The 18,624-nt window shown below is 44.0% G+C and overlaps 2 protein-coding genes across 3 annotated transcripts in view; one reads left to right on the top strand and one right to left on the bottom strand.

The window, feature by feature from the left end:
- The window catches only part of RNF13 (ring finger protein 13), a 44,689-nt gene extending 38,759 nt beyond the window's left edge, over positions 1-5,930 (bottom strand). Inside the window, exon 1 of one of the 2 annotated variants that reach the window (XM_075031162.1) lies at positions 5,806-5,930. The gene's annotated coding sequence lies outside the window, so the exon portion shown is untranslated. Of the gene's footprint in view, positions 1-5,232; positions 5,593-5,805 lie in introns of those variants that run through there. The other variant, XM_075031163.1, reaches the window with a different exon arrangement.
- A 6,817-nt stretch (positions 5,931-12,747) lies between these two features.
- COMMD2 (COMM domain containing 2) lies at positions 12,748-16,119 on the top strand. The gene is made up of 5 exons (XM_075031165.1): positions 12,748-12,878; positions 13,042-13,119; positions 13,722-13,804; positions 15,139-15,312; positions 15,819-16,119. Exons 1-5 carry the CDS (start codon positions 12,812-12,814, stop codon positions 16,014-16,016), a joined length of 600 nt encoding a protein of 199 aa, XP_074887266.1. The 5' UTR covers positions 12,748-12,811; the 3' UTR covers positions 16,017-16,119.
- Positions 16,120-18,624: the final 2,505 nt, after the last annotated feature.

The following is an 18,624-nucleotide window of genomic DNA, read 5'->3' as shown; positions in this document are numbered from 1 at the left end:
AATTTAGGGCCTGAATGCCCTCCTTGTATGAGCAATGATATCTGCACCCTTAACTGAAGTCATTGAGAGTATCACATTACCCTCAAAAAAAACCACCAACAAAAACCAACCCAAACACAACAAACATTTGCATGAACAGAATTTTGAACTTGCTCTCAAATTTAACACCTGCATCAACTGCAATGGTAATAGATTTCATTCCGTAATCTCTCATATCAAAAATAGGCCAATTTTACAATCATATCTATCTTGAAGCCACAAAATTTGCCCATCAAATACAACATGGATGTTAAAGATACAATGTTTAAATTCTGAACATTTCAATTCTTTCCAGCAAAGATGAATGCTAACACCTAAGATAATAATACATAGCACTACTCAGCTTAGAAACTCAGTATTCTTTGAAACAGGTTACAGATTACTTTCCACTTATCTCTTCCAAATAATCATTTTTCTGGCACCAATGAGAGTCCCGATCTAGAAAACAAACACGATTCATGTTGAAATGTCATTTCCATGACTGATATAAAGGCTATTCCTTAGGACCACAGAATTTATTGAATGTCTGTGAAAGACCAACTTCCTCCACACTTATTATAGGGCTCTCAAATTTATGTTCTCACAATTCACATACATATAAACAACATGGTGCAAATCTGCAACATTTGCTAAATATCATGTTTAATGTAGTAAGAAATGGTGTCTCTGCAAAGCTTTAGCCTAAAATGCTCAATACCATGTGCCCACGGACATTTAATCTAATGCAGGTCTTTCAGATTCTAATACAAACAAGAGGCAATTACCTAATACACACTCATATGTAGGTAAAAATTCTACTACCTAAATTGCAAAATCAAGCATCCAAGAACTTGGGTTAGGCAAGGGAGAGGAAGAAGTTTCAGCCTTCCACATAACTGACTTATGTCTTTTAGTGCATGCAACTCTCATACTGAATGAAGCAAGGTTCTGTAAGGGAAAAATATGAGAATATGATTTATTAAACTATATAGCCATTTCTACACAAAAGGGCAAATGGATAAACTGAAGTTGCACAAGGAGCCATAAAAGCAGCATTTGCTCATTTTGGAGTCCTTGAATTTCCACATAAACTGTACCTTTTAACACTTTTCCTCCCCCTTAGAAGTTTCCTGATGTTTTTAAAGGGGTTTAAATTCCTGTATATATACTTCCCACAGCTTGCGGTATGTGGGAGTTTGAGATTTAGCCTTAATTTGTGCTGTTGAGAAATGCAATCTGAACTGAAGGAATAGTTAGCTGACAAAGGGATAGAGATTTCTAGAGAGGAAAGATGTGGAGCTGGATAAGAATCCTGGCCAGATGCCCATCTATCTGTCTTCTCCCACCTCTCACGAGCTACACATAGAGGCTTCTGTCCTGTCTGGTGTTCCCAAAATACAGGCTGGATTACTGCCATGCCTCTCTCCCCTAGCCCTGTCTCTATTAAAATTAAACCAGTATTTGTCTTCTCTACCTCTTTACTGACTTTACTCTTTCACTTTCTCTTTCCCAGTTATATTCTATCAAGTTTATTTTATTAAAATAGAACTCAACATCAATGTACAATTTCACCACAGTGCTAGTATAACATGTTCTGCATCAATACTCTGAGTGACAAAAATGCACTTAATCTATATGAGCATACTATAAGCCTTTATAAGCACACTGACATTGGAGATGTTTTCTAAATTTGCATTTTAAAAGAAAGCATTTAAACTATCTAATAACCTAGACCATTTAATAGCAGCACTTCCATCTACAGAACTTGAGAGACAACAACTATCATTCATTTCTGTGTGTCATGCTCTTACAATCTGACTGTACTACTCAAGTTTGGTGGGATAGCTACAAGCACACAAGCTTAGAGGAGAAAGACTCAGTGGGATTCTGCATTATGATCCACCTGGACAACAGACTCTTCGTCTGCTGGACATGGCCTTTAAAAAAGTGACAGAGAACTGCTTCACACAGAAAGTTTATTCCAAATGAAACTACTGAGTGAGGTAATACATTTTAGTGCTTAAACAAATACCTTTTTGTTTTTCTTTGAAGAGGACCATCTTAACAACAAAAACTCTTTAGAGCAAGGAGTAGTAATGGAGAATTTCCCTAACTAAGTCTCCCACAACAGCCTAACTTACTAACTTGGGATACAGTAAGAGAAGAGTGTAGAGCCTGATCATCATTAATTCCCAGAAAATCTCTGGCATCAGGAATAGCCCCATGACAATGGTGCTAGTCACTGTTAGTGAGAAGCAGCCAGGAAGAACCTCCCCCTGAGCTCTTACTTCTAAATGCCTTTCAGTGCAGAAACACAACCTAATGCTGAAGATCAGGACCTCTGTCCTCCACTGACAAGTTACATCTGACAATTTCTTTTTGTACTGTTGCTAGTCATAATCCAGTCTTAAGACAGACAATGATTAGCTGCCTACAGAGGAACTTCAGATTCCTCTTAGGCTTAGCTACAACATGATTATATGCAGGCAACCTCTTAAGAACACAGAAGTACAAAATATCTTATTCCCCTTATAAAAACTCACACCTAAATGCGGTCAAGCTAAAAAAATCCAACATTCAAAATTCCAACACATTCAACAAAAAAACATGTGATCCAGTACACCAGCTACTTCAGAGTACAAACCAAGCAACAATTAAGTGCTACATTCAGCATGAAATCTAACCACTTTCACTGCTGAATTTAAAAGAATTGCTTGGTCCATAGACAGATGACTAAGTCTCTCTAGTAATTCTTCTAGTCTCACAGTAAGAAATTACTTAAAATGACTTAAAATTAAAATAGCGGCAAAACAACAGCAAATACACTGGATCCAATATTATTATAACAGTTAAAATAATTCAGGGACAAGTTTTAAAAGTAGATGGTACATGCTTGATAACAGCATTATCAGAACACCCGGATCTCTCTAAACTTCTTTTATTGGAGGAATTAAAAGTACTTCACAAACAATTAAACTCAATTAGGTCATCCAAACTGTTTGTACGATTGTTGAAAACCTCTAGATTGAGGCTTCTTATTTAAATGGTTCCACGTGGATTTGTTTTCATCTGACTGTAGATACTTCATTCTGAAAACTGTAACTTTGTTGACTTAGGAAGTCACAGCCAAGACTACTACATTCTCTTTCAGAATCAAGAAACACCTAAGAATTTCTGTCCTCCTGTCCTATCCTTTGTGGGTTTTTTAAGCAGAAAGCATTGTCCCATGATCTGAGGTCCTCAGCGTTAATTAAAGCAAAGACTGGAAAGTTAGATTTGATTTAAACTGACACTAACATGAAGATAATTAAAATTCATTATTACTAATGGGAGGAAAAAGCTGTTATTTTCAAAAATAGTTCTCATGATTATGGTGATCATTCTGACATATGATGCTTTGCGAAACTTTCAACTGGTTAGCGGAACAGAAGTTACAGTCACAGGAACCCGTAATGAATTACGAAATTCATTAATTTTTATTTCTAAATTCCTATTTACCAGTTTCTCTCAGCAGCCTGCCCTAACAAAGAGGATGTCGGTGAAACCATAAGGATAAACAACCATTGTTCAAAAAATACTATCATTTTTACCACAGCAGAAACAACAATACACTTGAAGCTATCACAGTACTTTAAGCAATACAGTAAATCAGCACATACCTTACAACACGGAGAAAGCATTAAAACAGTATTGAGCAAGGTTCGAAAATACCAGAATTAAAGTTGTCCTTGCAGAGAACATGCACGTACAGTGCAGTCTTCTCTGTCAAACAGTTACATACATACAGATTCTTTTGGGCCCAAGAACTACTGCCTCAAATGCAAGCAAAAAAGCCTTACAATTCCTGAAATTCCATGGCTCATTTGTAGACCACACTCTTAATTGAACGAGGCAGCTTATAGCACACAAACATAGGTGTATGTAATTAAAGACTACTGTAAACCACACAAAAAGAAGTTAAACTTGACTCTGCATTAAATCTTCAGCACTTTACCCCTGATTTTCCAGTATGTATAGGCAAAGTTCTCCTTAAGTAACTTTGGGTGTTTTGAGAGTCTTTTTTTTTTTCCTTCCCACTCTGCATCCTAGAACTCACAAAACAAACTAAGCCTGAGCAGCTACATCCCTCCATCACAGGACTGAACAGGATCACCAGGTCAGAACTGAAGAGGTGAAAATGTGGGGTGTGCTGTAAGGTGTGCTGTATCACAGCATATCTACAAGCAGCAAGACAACCATGAAGTAAACACAGTAACTTGGAATACATCAGACAATGTACTCCCATGAAGATAAGGCAGCAGTAGTATTTTTGTAAGTACAATAGAAAATACACTCCTAATTACACTTTTGAAGGAAGAGGACAGCAAAATGTCCATTCTCACTTGAAGATAAGGATGGCTAAATAAGCTTGATACAAGAACTGACAATACACGACAGATGTATCTGTCTGCTGTACTGGACACTAAGAACGCCTTGCCTACCTTTTAATATATTAACAGTATTGTTTGTATTAATAATAAGGTGTTACAAAACACACAGTGTTTTTAACACAATACACTGACTCCCAGACCAGAATAGGCAACCTGAGTGGAAAACATTCTTCAGGATAAACCTGCACCCCATCAAAAATACCAGTTTCATACCTGCCAACGTGAACAAGCCTTGGGAACACATTTAAGATTTATGTCATGAAAAAATTACATGGCTTGGGACACAGATAATATTCAGTTTTTGGCAACTCTCCACAAACCAAGCTCCACAAAGTACATACAAGTATCAAATTTCCAGAAGTCTGTATCTCAATCAACTCAAAATGTATTTCACAGCAGAAGACAACACAAAGCAATTCCTTGCCCACATGGTTATGCTCATACTTCAATTCTCTCCAGAAAACAGCTGTTTCCCCTCCCATTGGTGAAAAAAAAACCCTAACCTGCACATCTGTATTAAACAAACTTAAATTCTATTTTAGTGCCAAACAGGATCACAATACTTACAGCAATCACAAGTCACATGAGCATACAAAAACTCTGTCCTGCCACAAACTCAGTGACAACATTCTAAATATTTTGGTAGATTGGGCTGCACCTTCCAAAATTACCCAAGCAGTGGATGAACAAAAGTTACACAAATATCAATAATTTTCACACATATCCCCAAAAGCCCCAGTGTCTCTGGCTTTTTGCATTTTGATGCCATCGTATCATTACTGACCCGAATCTCCACCTAAGATCTATCCGCCGAACTGAAAACTAATGCACGCAAAGGAGGTTCAGCGTTCCGATCTACTAAGGCGCAGGAACGATTCCTCTCAGTTTGTTTTCCTCTTTTTATTAGCCATTTGGCTGTCAGCCAGCCAGCCTCCATGCTACTCATGATCTTCCGAGCACAGCCAGCGCCTCAGCGCACAGCCGGCCTCCGAGGAACCACGCAGCAGGCAGAGCTGTGCAAGGCCAGAGCGAGGATTTAGCTTCCATCGCTCTCGAAGCGATGCCCGGCGAGCCCTTTACCCACCGACCGAGGCGGATCTCCGCACCGACCGCAGCGACGGCCTGCGGGAAAGGCAAGCGCCAGGGCCAGCGACGCTGGGCACACCGCGGCGGGGCCCGAGCCGCGGGGCCGCAGCCGGCCCCGCCTCGCCGCTCGAAGGGCGGAGGCGAATAAGCGCTGCGCAATGGAGCGACGGGCCCGCTAATTCCTTAACCACCGCGAAGCCAGGGAGCCCGGCAGCAGGGAAGAGGCCCAAGGGGACCCGGCGACCGCGTCTCCCGCCCCGGTGGCCCTCACCTGCGGGCCCGGCTCAGGGCCCGGCGCAGGGAGCCGAGGGCCTCGCCTAGGCCGACTCCATGGCGCTCTCCGGCCGCTCAGAGGCCACGGCGGAAGTCCCGCCCCGCCACCGCGCAGCAAGAGGCTTCGGCTCGGGGCAGGCTATTGCTCGCCGGGGCTGCCACTCAGCCGCCGGCGCGTGACGCGGGGCGGGCTTAGCAGGCGAGAGGGCGGTGCCAAGCTCTGCAGTCAGCCCCGCCCGCGGGGTGAGGGGAGGCCCCGCCTCTGCCGCGCCCTGCGCCTGGGCAGGGGGCGGGGCGGGGCGGGCTAGCTGAGGCCGCCTCACCCTCCGCTGCCGACACCGCCCACTTGGGCTGAGGCGGTTGAGGCTGAGGCGGCGGCGGCTTCTCCTTCTCCTCCGTCGCCGCCACCCCCCCCCCCACCGGCCACCCGCGCCGTCGGCAGCCGGCGGCCTCCCGGGGGAAGGCGAGGGGCACAGACGTGTCCGCTTGTCACCGCTCTCCGATACTGGCGGCCCGGCCCGGCCCGGCCCGGCCCGGCGCGGCGCGGCCTCCTCAGCGCCTCGAGTGCGGCGGGAGCGTGTCTCGGCCAGGGTTTGCCGTCGCCTCCGAACTGGCGGTTAGCGTGGGGGACAGCAGAGCGGTCCCGCGAAGGGAACTTGGGGAAGCAGGTAACGGAGACGAGCGTCGGCGCCTCCCGCTGCAGGCTCCTCCGTGGCGCCGGGCCGCCCCCTCGCCGCCTTCACCTCGGCTCGCAGCCCGCCGGCTCCTGTGGGAGCTGGAGGCGTGGCCTACGCGTTCACCGGCCGCCGCCTCCCGCCCGCCCGCGCCACGCCCCCGGGTGGCAGCGGCGGCGGGAGCTGGCGCCGAGGGCCGCGGGGGACGGCGGGGGAGCCGAGGGGGCTTCAGAAGCGGACGGCGGGCTCCAGCAGTGTGTGTGGGGGGGGTCCCCCTCCGCTGACTGTAGCCCAGCTCTGTGTTTAAAAAAAAAAAACAGGAAAAGAACGCACTTGAGAAATGTCAGCTAAGCACAAAAAGTGAGCGGGGCGAGGTAGCGACGCGTGGGTCGGCCTCTTTTCTCAAGTAACAAGCGATAGAACGATAGGAAACGGCCTCCAGTTGCGCCAGGGGAGGTTTAGGTTGGACATCAGGGAAAATTTCTTCGCCGAAAGGGCTGTCAAGCACTGGAACGGGCTGCGCAGGGAAGCGGTGGAGTCACCATCCCCGGAGGGATTTAAAAGACATGTAGATGTGGCGCTTAGGGACGCGGTTTGGTGGTGGACCCGGCAGGGCCAGGTTAACGGTTGGACTCGGTGATCCTAAAGGTCTTTTCCAACCTAAACGATCCTATGATAATTAACGTACTTGCTATGTTATGCCAGTTACTGCTTTTGTATCCTTCAGGGGTTGACAATATCTCATACATACGAGAACAGTGAGTGAAGGTCCTTTTCCTTCAATGTGTGGTATGCTTAGCTTTAACAGAATAATATTTGTGGAAAAAAACATGCAGCCTTTCTCTAAAGTTCACTTCTATACAGATTTGTGTCTTCCCTTAATTACTCTTTTCCTTCATGCTTACAATAACATTTTATCTGGGCAAGATACAGGATGTTCTATCCACACAGAAGGGATATGTAGACTAGAATTACGACTGCCTGACCAGCCACGCGGAAACAGTATGAATTTTTATCCTTTGACCAGATTCACAACAGGTAAAAGAACTTAATTATACTCAAAACGTTTTGCCTTTGCCAAACTGGCTGCTAAGTTTCAAAGCTGGTACAGTGGGGAGTAAATAGCAAGTGAACAGGCATTTCTCAGGTCAATTTTGTTTCAATTTTGAAGCAAGGATGTAAAAACCACTGTGATTTTTAAAGGATTTTTTCCTACAAAATATGAAATGCAGGAGTACTTAATGAATTTATAAATTGTTCATTTCTGTAATACTTGACTGCATGTAAATCCAGTGGACTTTTACCTTACAACTGGTTTGGCAGCTTCTGTCAACATTTGGATCTGCACGGCTCTTTGTAATTTTCTGTGATAGCAGTAGCAATGTCTTGGGAGATGTAGTGACTGAGGAAAAAGGAAGGGAACTCATGAAAACATTGTGGGATTTTAAAAGCACATATTATGGTTTCTAGCTTATGACACCAGTCTCCCCTATCAGGAGAGGATGAGCGGAAAAGTTCATCTCAATAACGGGAGATAATATCTGGATTTTTTCCCCAGTTTCATTGTGAGGTAATGGGCAGCATTTCCAGAAGGTATGGATCTCTCTAACAGCTATGTTCATTATTATTTTGAGGCCAGCTGGGGAGCTAATGTCCTTTACACAAATTAGTGGAGATAGCCTTTGCATATACCTTTTTTCTTTCCTGGAATGTTAAAGTATTCCACAACTTGGTCAATTTTCTGAACTCGTCCTTGGGCTATTTTAAAATGGTCGTATCTAACACAGGGTGTTTCTGTGTTCACACAGTATGTCTCTTTTCTGCCTGGCGTACCACAGGATTCCTGAGTGGACTGGATGCCTGCTAAGGAAAGGGCTTCACAAAGATGGATCCCACCAGTTTTGTGGCAGTGGAGAACATCACAGTTTCGCAGCTGGATTGTACATGCCTACTATTGAGCAAATCCTTCTAGAAATTTGCACATTCCAGTTAGGTAGATAATATCTTCGTATTACCCGTTGGTTCATTTTATGTTTCCAATCCTCAACTTTGCCTCATTATTCTTCTTGCCATGTATACTGTGTATTTCTCTGCACTATCCTACTGATGCTCTTATGGCACAAAGGAAACAAGCTGCCATTCTGACCCAATTACCAAGATTCCTAGAGTAGTAGTTAGGAATTAGTATTGTACGTATAGATATTCAGGGTTTTTTTCCCTCCTTTTTTCATGCTTGTTATCTCCTCCATCTTATTTCTTTTTTACCTTCTCCCATCGTTTTTATACTTGCTTTTCAAGCATAAGATTTCTATTCCCTTTTCTCACTTCTAAACTTACTTTCTAATCACCTTTAGTTTATGATTTCACAGTCTGTTACTGTACTGTGTTCTTAAAATATGCACGCACATATACGCACATATTTCTTCACAGTAAACCAAGGTTTTCTGATTTCTGGCTTAAAGAAATTATCCAAACATAATGGAGATACTTTTATATGAAAAAGATTAAAAGTATAAGATAAGCTGTCCCATTTAGTATTCACTTCTCTGCTAATTTCTGGAGGACAAAATCCATCGAAGTTTTTCATTATATAATGTATATGTTCTTTAGAAACATATACAAGTAAAACTTGTATCTTTCTCAAAAATCCATTTAGCTAATGCATTAACTCTTGTAAGGCTAATTGGTCAATTAGCCTGCTGAGAGGAGACAGTGCATATCTGTAATTCTACCAGAGTACGTATATGTGTTAGGAATTTCTAGAGCTGAAGGATGTATTATCCTAAACAGCAAAGCCAAACTGTTGGCCAAGAGCAGACTAGCCAGAATTAATCTATTTTCTTGGAGTCACTTGATCTTAAATATGAGTAGAAGAAGATGGCAGTTGCCTGCAAAAAAATTTATGTTGATCCACCAAACTTAAATATTTGTAGAGAGATGCCTTACATATCTTGGTAAACAAATATAACGGAGATCCTAATGGACATAATCTTTATCCTACTCCCATGAAAGAAGTGGTCTTTGTAAAAACTTATTTTGATAGTTTGTCAACTAATTAGAGATCCCACCCTCTTTCAAACACTAGCTCCGTTCTTCCAAAGTTGCTTGCACTTGATTATGGCTGCAAATGAGAGGCGAGGTTGAAACCTTTCTGAGAATTCCTAGGAAAAATATTCTGTGAACCTCTGGTTTGTTTACGGTAGGTTTAAAGGGAGTGTCTTCTTCTAGAACATCTAGCTTTACTTGCCACTGAACTGGAGACAGCAGGAAAATGTGTCATTTATTGTATGCTTTCAGAACACAACTCCCTGGCTCTCTTTCAAAACGCAAAAATCCACGAGTCTTCTGTAATTCAGAGATGATCTGTCAGCATAAAGTGTCCTTCAGACCAGAAATCACAAAATAAATGGAGAGTAAAAAATGATACATCGGTAACTGCAAGGAATAGTAATCGTAAACAAAACAGACCATGTTAACAGAAGTGCTAAAAATACATTTTATTTGTATAAGGAAGGGAGTTATGTTCTATAATTAGTTTCTCTTTAGTAAATTGTAATATATTCTATGGCAGGGTTTAAATGCAGTATGGAAAACAGGAGAGGATGTCTTGAAATGAGAATTTCCAATGCAGTGAGAGTACTGCCGTGCTCATTAAACATAACCTTAGCTAAGTCACCCAGGTCTCTGCACTCTTAAACTTTCTAGTTCAAGTCCTAGAAATGGTCTAACTATAGTAGCATAGAGTATCATATTGGTTAATTTATTCTGCAGTATACGTAAGTGTCTCCTTGCTTTGGTATTCCCATCTGTTAACTGGGGATCATTATTATTTCTTACATCAGAGTTACAATATTTTAAGATCTTTTGTGCTCTTCAGATGAAAAGTGTTATGAAGGCAGAGTATAATCTTTTAGGGGCTGAAGCTGGATAAAAGAGCAACCATAGGCAGGACACTGAAAATTGCTAAGGTAAATCAAATCATCGGCTGAGGAGACAGAGGTCCTGAGCGGGGGTTAAAACTGGCAAAGGACAGACGGAATTCAGATGAATGACTGAAATCGGGAAGATTTGGGTGAAGAATCAGCAAATGAGAAGGGAAGTTAGTTCCTGAACTGATTTGGAGGGGGTTTTTTTGATTCAGCTTCTGGTTATACCAACCAGAAACAGGCTGAGTCCAAAATAAAGACACCTGAATTATTGTTTAGCAGCACCAGTGAACAGTCTGTCCTGAGTGGAGTAAAGGGTAGATTTAGATTAGATGTAAGGAAGAAGTTCTTCACTGTGAGGGTGGCAAGGCACTGGAACAGGTTGCCCAGAGAAGTTGTGGCTGCCCCATCCCTGGAAGCGTTCCAGGCCAGGCTGGATGGGGCTTTGAGCAACCTGGTCTAGTGGAAGGTGTCCCTGCCCATGGCAGGGGGGTTGGAACTAGATGGTCTTTAAGGTCCCTTCCAACCCAAACCATTCTGTGAGTCTGTGAGTAATACTTCCCCAAGTCCAGGTAGATGTGCCAAGTAGAGAATACAAAAATCTACCTTGTAGCTTGGAAAAAATATGGCAGGACTGTCTGTGGAATGCACAGGTCAGATGCATAGAAGGACTTGGCAAATTAATTATTTGGATGAGTCGATGAGGAACTTTGCTACTTTGGGTGTGAACATCTGCTGGAAGGTCATGCTTGAAAGCCAAAACTAGGAACAAAAATCTGCAATCCTAATATACCACCAAAAGTTGTTTTCATTTGAGCGGATGGCTAAGAAATTACATTCCCTTCACGCTGATTCTCAGTCGTTACCTCTACTTCCTCCGTTACAATTTTAAGAAGTAACATGAAGCTATCATCTAAAATCTCTGAAGAACAAGTGCTGAAGTACTACATCTGGTATCTCAGAGTCTCTATCTGGGCTTGTAACACTGGACTGGCTCCTGGAAAGCACTCAAACTAAATAAGGAAAAGGTTAGGAATGAATCTGTAATGTATTTTTGTATCTTTCATAGTAAAAGGTCTTGGTCCTGAGATCTATTGACCATCATTAACCAGAGCACTTAACAGGGTGGGTGAATGTTTAAAACAGGGTGGGGTGGAGGGAGAGTGGAAATAATGGACAAACTTACCAAGAATAGATTATTTTAGCTTGATAGCCACTCAAAAGGAAGCCATGGCATTAAGGCTACTCTCCTGGAGAGTAAGAACCCCCACCCCACTGGCCTTGCTGGAACTTGCGCTATACCTATTTCCCAGCCACGAAGTGGCAAAAATTTCCTGTAGATATAGCTATGGTAATTTATTAGTTTATAAATTGAAGATACAGTTATACTGGAACATAGCTGTTGGCAGGTGTGACATTTCACCCAGATGTGTGGGACAGCTGGAAAGGGTTCCTGACTGCAGGTCTCGTGGAAGAGCACAGCGTTACTGAGGAAAGGCCAGTCCTTCAGTCTGGTAACAAAATGCAGTCAAGTATTTTTCCGCTCACATTTTCCAAAGGCTATTCTGTTCTAAAACAGACCCTTCAAAAGCTGACGAGCCTTTTCTCTTTAAAGAAATGAACTACCTCCTAGAAGAGAAAAAAGTTCTAGGAGAAGTAAGTTATGCATCATTTTAGTAATTTAGAACCTTATCTTTTTTTTTTGGCTTTATTTAACATGGTAGGAGTACACGTTTTCAGAAAGTCATTTTAGGCGGATGGGAACGTTGGTGCCATCTCCGGGTGACTGTAGCCCAGAAACGCCGTTGTGTACGGCCCGTGGGACACGGCAGTGTCACCAGTGTCATCTTTCTCCTTTAAATTTGGCCAATGCAGCACAGTGCCCCCCCGTGGGATCTCGGTGTTAGCGCGGGCTGTACGCGCAAAATGGCTTTGAATCGCGTATGTCGGGTCGGGTAAGAGAATTACCGGGAAGCAAAGGTCGCTAAAATGAGGATTTCGGCGCAGGTGTGTGAAACAGAAGAACGGTTCCACCGCAGTAACGAAGACCTCGGGGAGACCTCGTCGTTCTGCCCGCTGCCCGTTTGCGTGCTGGGCAGCCGGCAGCGCTCCCGCCGCGCCCGCGCCCTCTCTCTCCCGCGGCTCCCCAGGCTGGTTCCGTCCGCCTGCCCCTCACGACAGCGCCTTCTCCGCCGCGCTGCGCGCCGCCGCCTCCGCGCAGCCCGGGGCCGGGGCTCGGCTCGCCGGGAGCCCCGGCCCCGCCCGCCTCTCCGCCCGCCGGCGAGGGGCTGCCGCGGGGGCGGGCGCTGCTCCTCCCGCCCCGCCCCGCCCCGCCCCGCCGCGGCGGCCGCCTCCCGGGCGCCGAGCCCCGGCCCCTTCCTGGGCGGGCGGCGGCGGCGCGGGGATGCTGCTGGTGCTGTCGGAGGAGCAGAAGGCGCACCTGGGCTGCCTGCCGCGGGTGGGCGCCGCAGGTCCGGCAGCGTCCGCCTCCGGCCGCCCCGGAGCCGGCTGGGGGGGGGGAGGCGGTGGTTGGGGGGGCGCAGCCCGCCTGGCGGGGGGGGCGGCGGCCCGCCTGGCGGGGGGGGGCGGCGGCGGCGGCGCGGCCTGCAGCGGAGTCGCCTCTTCTCGTTTCAGCCGTCGGCGAGCTGGGGCGCCTGGCGGTGGAGCTGCTGCGGCGGGGCGCGGCGGCGCGGGCCTGCGAGGCGGCCGCCAGTAAGAGCCGGGGCCGGGCCGGGGGGCTGTCACCGGGAGGAGGGGGCCGGGGTCGGGGCCGGGCCGGGGGGCTGTCACCGGGAGGAGGGGGCCGGAGCCGGCCGTGGCGACTCCGCAGTGGGGGCGGGAGAGCGGGAAACGCGGTGGCTGCCGGAGGGGAGGGGGGCTGACGGCAGGGAGCGGCCGCGGGCAGCCCGGCCCGGCGGGACCCCGGGCAGGCAGCGCCCGGTCGTGCTCGGTGCCCGGGGAGGGGACGGGGGGCGGGTGACCGCAGGCCCTTTTATGCCCGGAGGGAGTCTGCGGGCTGGCCCGTTGCCTGCCCGCGCATTCGGGGCGCAGTTGCGGTACGCGAGCGTGCGGTTTTCTCTGCGTGGGGCCGAAAGAGGTGGGTTTGGGTTTTTCTTGGGTTTCGGTTGGTTTGTTCGTTGCGGGGGGGGGGGGGGGAGTAACGCGCTGCCTGAAGGGTGCACAACCCTCTGCTTTTTTTTTTGTCTTTTCGGTGAGTATTTTGCAAGGTAGCTGTGAATAAATTTCCAGTTGTGCATATCGTTGCTGCGGCAGCTTCATAAGGAAGTAAAAGGTACTTTGTGCTTTCTTTGAAGGAAAACTTAACGTTGGTGTGGACACCATTCAGCGTGGGGTGGAAGGACTAACCTACCTTCTTACGGAAAGCTCCAAGCTTATGGTAAGGATACCTTTGTGTAATGAATGCAGGGACATGCTCAAGAGATATCTTCTGAACACTTACAGCTCTGAAAATGCTGATGAATGGGGAAAACCTAGTTCAAAATTCGGATGACATGTATTCTTTTAATTTGAAAAAAAAATTTACTCTGTTCTCTTACTGAAACATTGCATCTGCATGGATCACTGGAATTTGTATTGAGTGTCTGAAGCTAAAACTTGACAATGCTTTAGTGGCGTATAGCAAGAATGTGCAGTAATGTAGTCCATACAGAGAAGCACACTTCAGGATTAAGCTCTATCTAAATAACAAAACTTGAGTGATGATGATGATGTTCAGCTGCTGTGCAGGATGTGTGCTGTACTAACCCATGGTTAAGCATTCCGTGTGTTTGTCTGATACAGTACGTTTGAGACCTTTTTCAGCTCCTGACATCAGAAGTTCGGGTGAGTGTAAGCAGATATTAAAATTAAAAAAAATACATTGTTGGATAATAACTCCTTCCATTGGAAAGACTTTACTGTTGATATAGTAGAAGAGTTGAACAACAAAGACATGGAGAAGGGATAGAGAGACACATAATTTAAACTCAAGCAGGCATTGTTCTGAAGAGCAGGTGGGGAAGGGATTGAAATATTGCAGAATCTTCCCTTGAAGTAAGGTGACTTGACTGACAGATAAATTATAGTGTATTATAGTAGAATATAGTTGATCACAGAATGTGTTTATGGTACAAATGCATTGTAAAGGTATGACACTTTCTATTGAGTAAATAACTGCTTCCACAAGGATGAACCAAGTTTCTTCAGTTCAGCACAGAGGCATTGACCTGTGGGAATCGGCTTCTTGGGGCTACTCTGAGGTACTGTAACATGAGCCTTAAAAGTTGCACCTGGTGCTCGCTTACATGTGCAGACATTCAGATCATTTCGGAGTATTTATAATTCAAGTATCAGTATTATGTTAACATACTGTTGATAAACTGATGATCGAAATACGTACTTCCTCATGACAAAGCTGAGATGCTTTTTTGTGCTGCTTTTTGTTCTCTGTGGAGGCTTAAATGTGAGGATGTTGAATGTTTTTCTTTTTAAAAAAAGGATCTAAAACTTCTCTTGAGGCTGATGCAAATCAGCTGTAATACATCAACATGTGTAAATCACATAAAACCAGGATAATTTGTTTTGTCCTAGCTGTAGAATTGTCCTCGCACATTCCTGCAGGAAAATGGCTGCACCACACCATACGTAATGTTTACTTATCGTTTTACTTGTTTCTCAACAAATAACAGTTATTACATAGTTCCGTATTAAGGCCTAAATTGTTATTTCTAGATTTCTGAGATAGACTTCCAAGATTCCATTCATGTTCTGGGATTCTCAGATGAATTGAACAAATTACTGCTCCGGCTATACCTCGATAACAGGAAGGAGATAAGAAGCATTCTCAGCGAGCTGGCACCAAAGCTTCCCAGCTACCACAATCTTGAATGGAGACTGGATGTGCAGGTAACTTCTCTTACGTTTTCAGTATTCTGTATTTTACTTTACATTTTTTTTAACATCATAAACAACTACTAAACAATGAATTTATATTCTTTCAAAGTAATTGAGGCAACAGTTTTTCCTGTATTTAAAACTGACATAATTTTGTTATTGTGCCAAAGATAGCTAGTTATGAGATGAACAGGATATGTAATGATGTTGCTTTCTGAAAATTGAATTCATAGCTCCATTGGTGGTTTTTTTTTTAGCATATACTAAATACATTTGTTCTTAGTTATCACCTAATTTTCAGAAATAGTATGAAAGCATTGATCAAGGTGGATTAGTGTTGCCTAATGATAAACCTAAATAATAGATTGTGTGTATCTTTAATGTGGATGAAAAGGATTTTTAAACAGTCTTCCAAGTGGGTCCTGCAAACCTGTTTTGAATTGTAAATATGGAAGTTGATAACCATCTTTTGTCTGTTTGTTTCCCTATTCCCATTTCATCTAAACTCCCTCATGCAGCTTGCAAGCAGAAGCCTGAGACAACAGATTAAGCCTGCTGTGACTATGAAGCTACATCTTAATCAGAACAAAGATCAAATTGCCCAAGTGTTGCAAACCGACCCTTCTACCCTCCTCCACCTAATTCAGCAACTGGAACAAGCGTTGGGGGAAATGAAAACAAACCATTGCAGGAGGATAGTGCGCAACATGAAATAGTATTGATTCGTAGCTGTTGTCTTACTAAGCAGTTTGTGAAACAACTAAAAACAATGTTCACAAATACACTTTGAGGAAAAATAAACATCTGGATCAGATGAAATGCTTTCCTGTGCCAGGATCTTGAGCCAGTAATTATAGGCTGAATGTCCTCTGGTGCTAACTTTACACACCTGCCTGATATGAGATAGGTAATTGGTTTTGCTTTACTTGCAGATGTAGAAATTCAGCATGCCATGTGGAGAATTTCTTTACCCCTAACTTAGTATAGTTCTACTTGAAGAGCTTTCCTACATTAAGGAGAGCTGTCGTAATATTACATGAAGCTGCACATTTATTTTTACATTTCTCAAGTAGGTTTTTCCCCTTGATTTTGCTTCTGTTTTGAAATTAAAAAAACAAAACACTAGACTGGTAGAAATGATACTTCACAGGAATGTTTCTTCCATCTAGCTCCATGTACGTGTAAGAGTACATGTGGGACTACTGCCCTCTTCCTCCAAAGGATTCAGTCAGATCAGAGGCTGGGTGTTAACGCTGCTTTGCTACCCTTCTTCTATAATGCGAGAAAGGACAATCAAGCTAATGCTCCCATTTTAATGAAGCTCTCTATAACCCCTGTGCGGCAGTCGCATGCTTTCTGCAGGGAGCAGTTACCACAGAAAACCCAGTTAGCATACTGATAATATGTAAAGGTGATCTGAAAAATCACAAAAGTAAAACCACTGGCTGGGAGGCAGCTTAAGAATATTGTTAACTTCTGCTAAATCTGACCTTCACGTTGTGATGCAACAATTTTTGTTTCCCCGTTTGGATAGTTTGCTCATAAAAGAAAGACTAGCGAAGTATTGCAACATAAATGATGCTTTTCCATTTTTAAGAAACGTCTTAAAGTTTACGTCAAAAGTCACTTTTCAATTGTATTCTAATGCAATATTTTGTAGGTTTTGTTACTGCGGTTAAATAGTTTTACTAATTAATGTTTTACTGTCACTAGCAAGGGTGCATCATAAATCCCTTAAAGTATATTGCAGAGGACAAATAGGCAATAGAGAACCCTAACATACAGATTCTGGCAATAACTGTGTATTTACTGTCTTCTGTAGCAACACCATCAATCTGTATCAGCTGGGTTCCTGCATTCACAAATGCATTGCATTTTCTTACTGTTTTGAATTTTTGTACCTTTGAGAGGTACTATTTCAGCTGAAACCTGCATGGCAGAAGTGCTTTAATCAGTAACACTACCACTTTAAAAAAGTCAGTTTTCTAGAATATGGAGTTGCTTATTCTCCAATTGCTTTATATAGTGTGGCTGTGGTGTGAACAAGTGTAACTTCTTCTCCCATACATGAATCAGCAGTGTGTTTGATTTACCATCCATCTGTGGTTGACTTTTTCATAAAATCATAGAATTTCCTTCACATGTAGTATGTGGTAATTAAATGTTATCAAATGTTACTACTTGGGATTTCTGATTAGTGGGGGTTTTTATGTAATTGGCCTACCTTTTCAGGTGAAATACAAGAACAGCCTATATGTAGGCCAGTGTTTTCTCTTTATTCCATCTCTCCCTGCTGTAGCCATAGTTTAGAACTCATGGCAGCAAAATAGAAGTTTTAGATACAAGTCCTAGAAGCTTTTTGTGTCTCATCTTGCTACTGCCCTGTGACTCTGAACATGCTTACCTTTTTGTCTCTTAGACTTTTTAAAAAAAGAAAACTAGCTGCTGTAGAGCTAGTTGGCATCATGGTAAATGCTGGCAGTTTACATAGGTGTCAAGTCCTGAAGCATGTGCTAGAAGAGAAGGGGAGGGTTTCCCTCGGTGATTGTGAGTAAAACAGTTCAAAACACAGATTTTGTGAATGCAGAATGTCACTAGAAAGCGTGCATATTTTGTTTTTTGGAAGCTTATTACAATAGTGTACCAGTAAAAACTGCGACACTGAATGGTCTTGTTTCCTCTTACAAAAAATGACCTGACCTGAACTGAGGGTGGTCAAGGTTAAATCTTGAAGCTGGTTGAAATGTAGAGAAACTCGAACTCTGGCAGTGATCCATGAACAGACTGCAGAAGAAAAGTAAGGAGAAAAGGTCCTTTACACCAAGCACGTTGCCTTTGAGTTGTACCTTTTGGTTTGTTCTGGGGAGGGAATTACTGAGCCTGGAAATGCAGCTTTTCGGTAGCTAGGGGTTTTAGCTTCGTTATTAGAAAGAGAGATTTGCCTTTGTGGGGCTTTGGAACAGGTCTTTCTACAGCTCTGCAGGTTCCCCCTTCCCCTGTCTTCATAGCACACACAGCAGCTACCACAGGCTTTGCAGCTGCAATGACAGAAATGCTAATGTGGAGACAGAAATGCGACGATTAGTGCAAATGCACAGTAAATGACGCTGCTGTTGATGTAATCACACCAATTTGAGTTACCAATGTCAGAATGGCGGTTCTTGTATAGCTGCTGGTTTGCAGGGCAGTTGAAGGTGGGGAGTGAAAAAGCATCTACTTCAGTAACCCAGGGATAGTGGTAAAATAAGAATTCACTCAGTCCGGATTTTTCAGTTTTAATGTAAGCTCTATCCAAAACTGAAGATAACATAGAAAGCTGTATTT

Source organism: Buteo buteo, chromosome 7, assembly GCF_964188355.1.
Source record: "Buteo buteo chromosome 7, bButBut1.hap1.1, whole genome shotgun sequence".
Lineage (NCBI taxonomy): Eukaryota > Metazoa > Chordata > Aves > Accipitriformes > Accipitridae > Buteo > Buteo buteo.
Note: the sequence above shows the minus strand (reverse complement) of the source record. Positions and strands in the feature narration are given on the sequence as shown.

Bases quoted from the DNA above. Each gene is read 5' to 3' on its own strand.
- COMMD2 (XM_075031165.1), top strand. From the start codon at position 12,812: ATGCTGCTGGTGCTGTCGGAGGAGCAGAAGGCGCACCTGGGCTGCCTG. The intron at 13,120-13,721 runs GTAAGAGCCGGG...CTTTCTTTGAAG, and splicing joins GGCCTGCGAGGCGGCCGCCA to GAAAACTTAACGTTGGTGTG. The intron at 15,313-15,818 runs GTAACTTCTCTT...TCCCTCATGCAG, and splicing joins AATGGAGACTGGATGTGCAG to CTTGCAAGCAGAAGCCTGAG.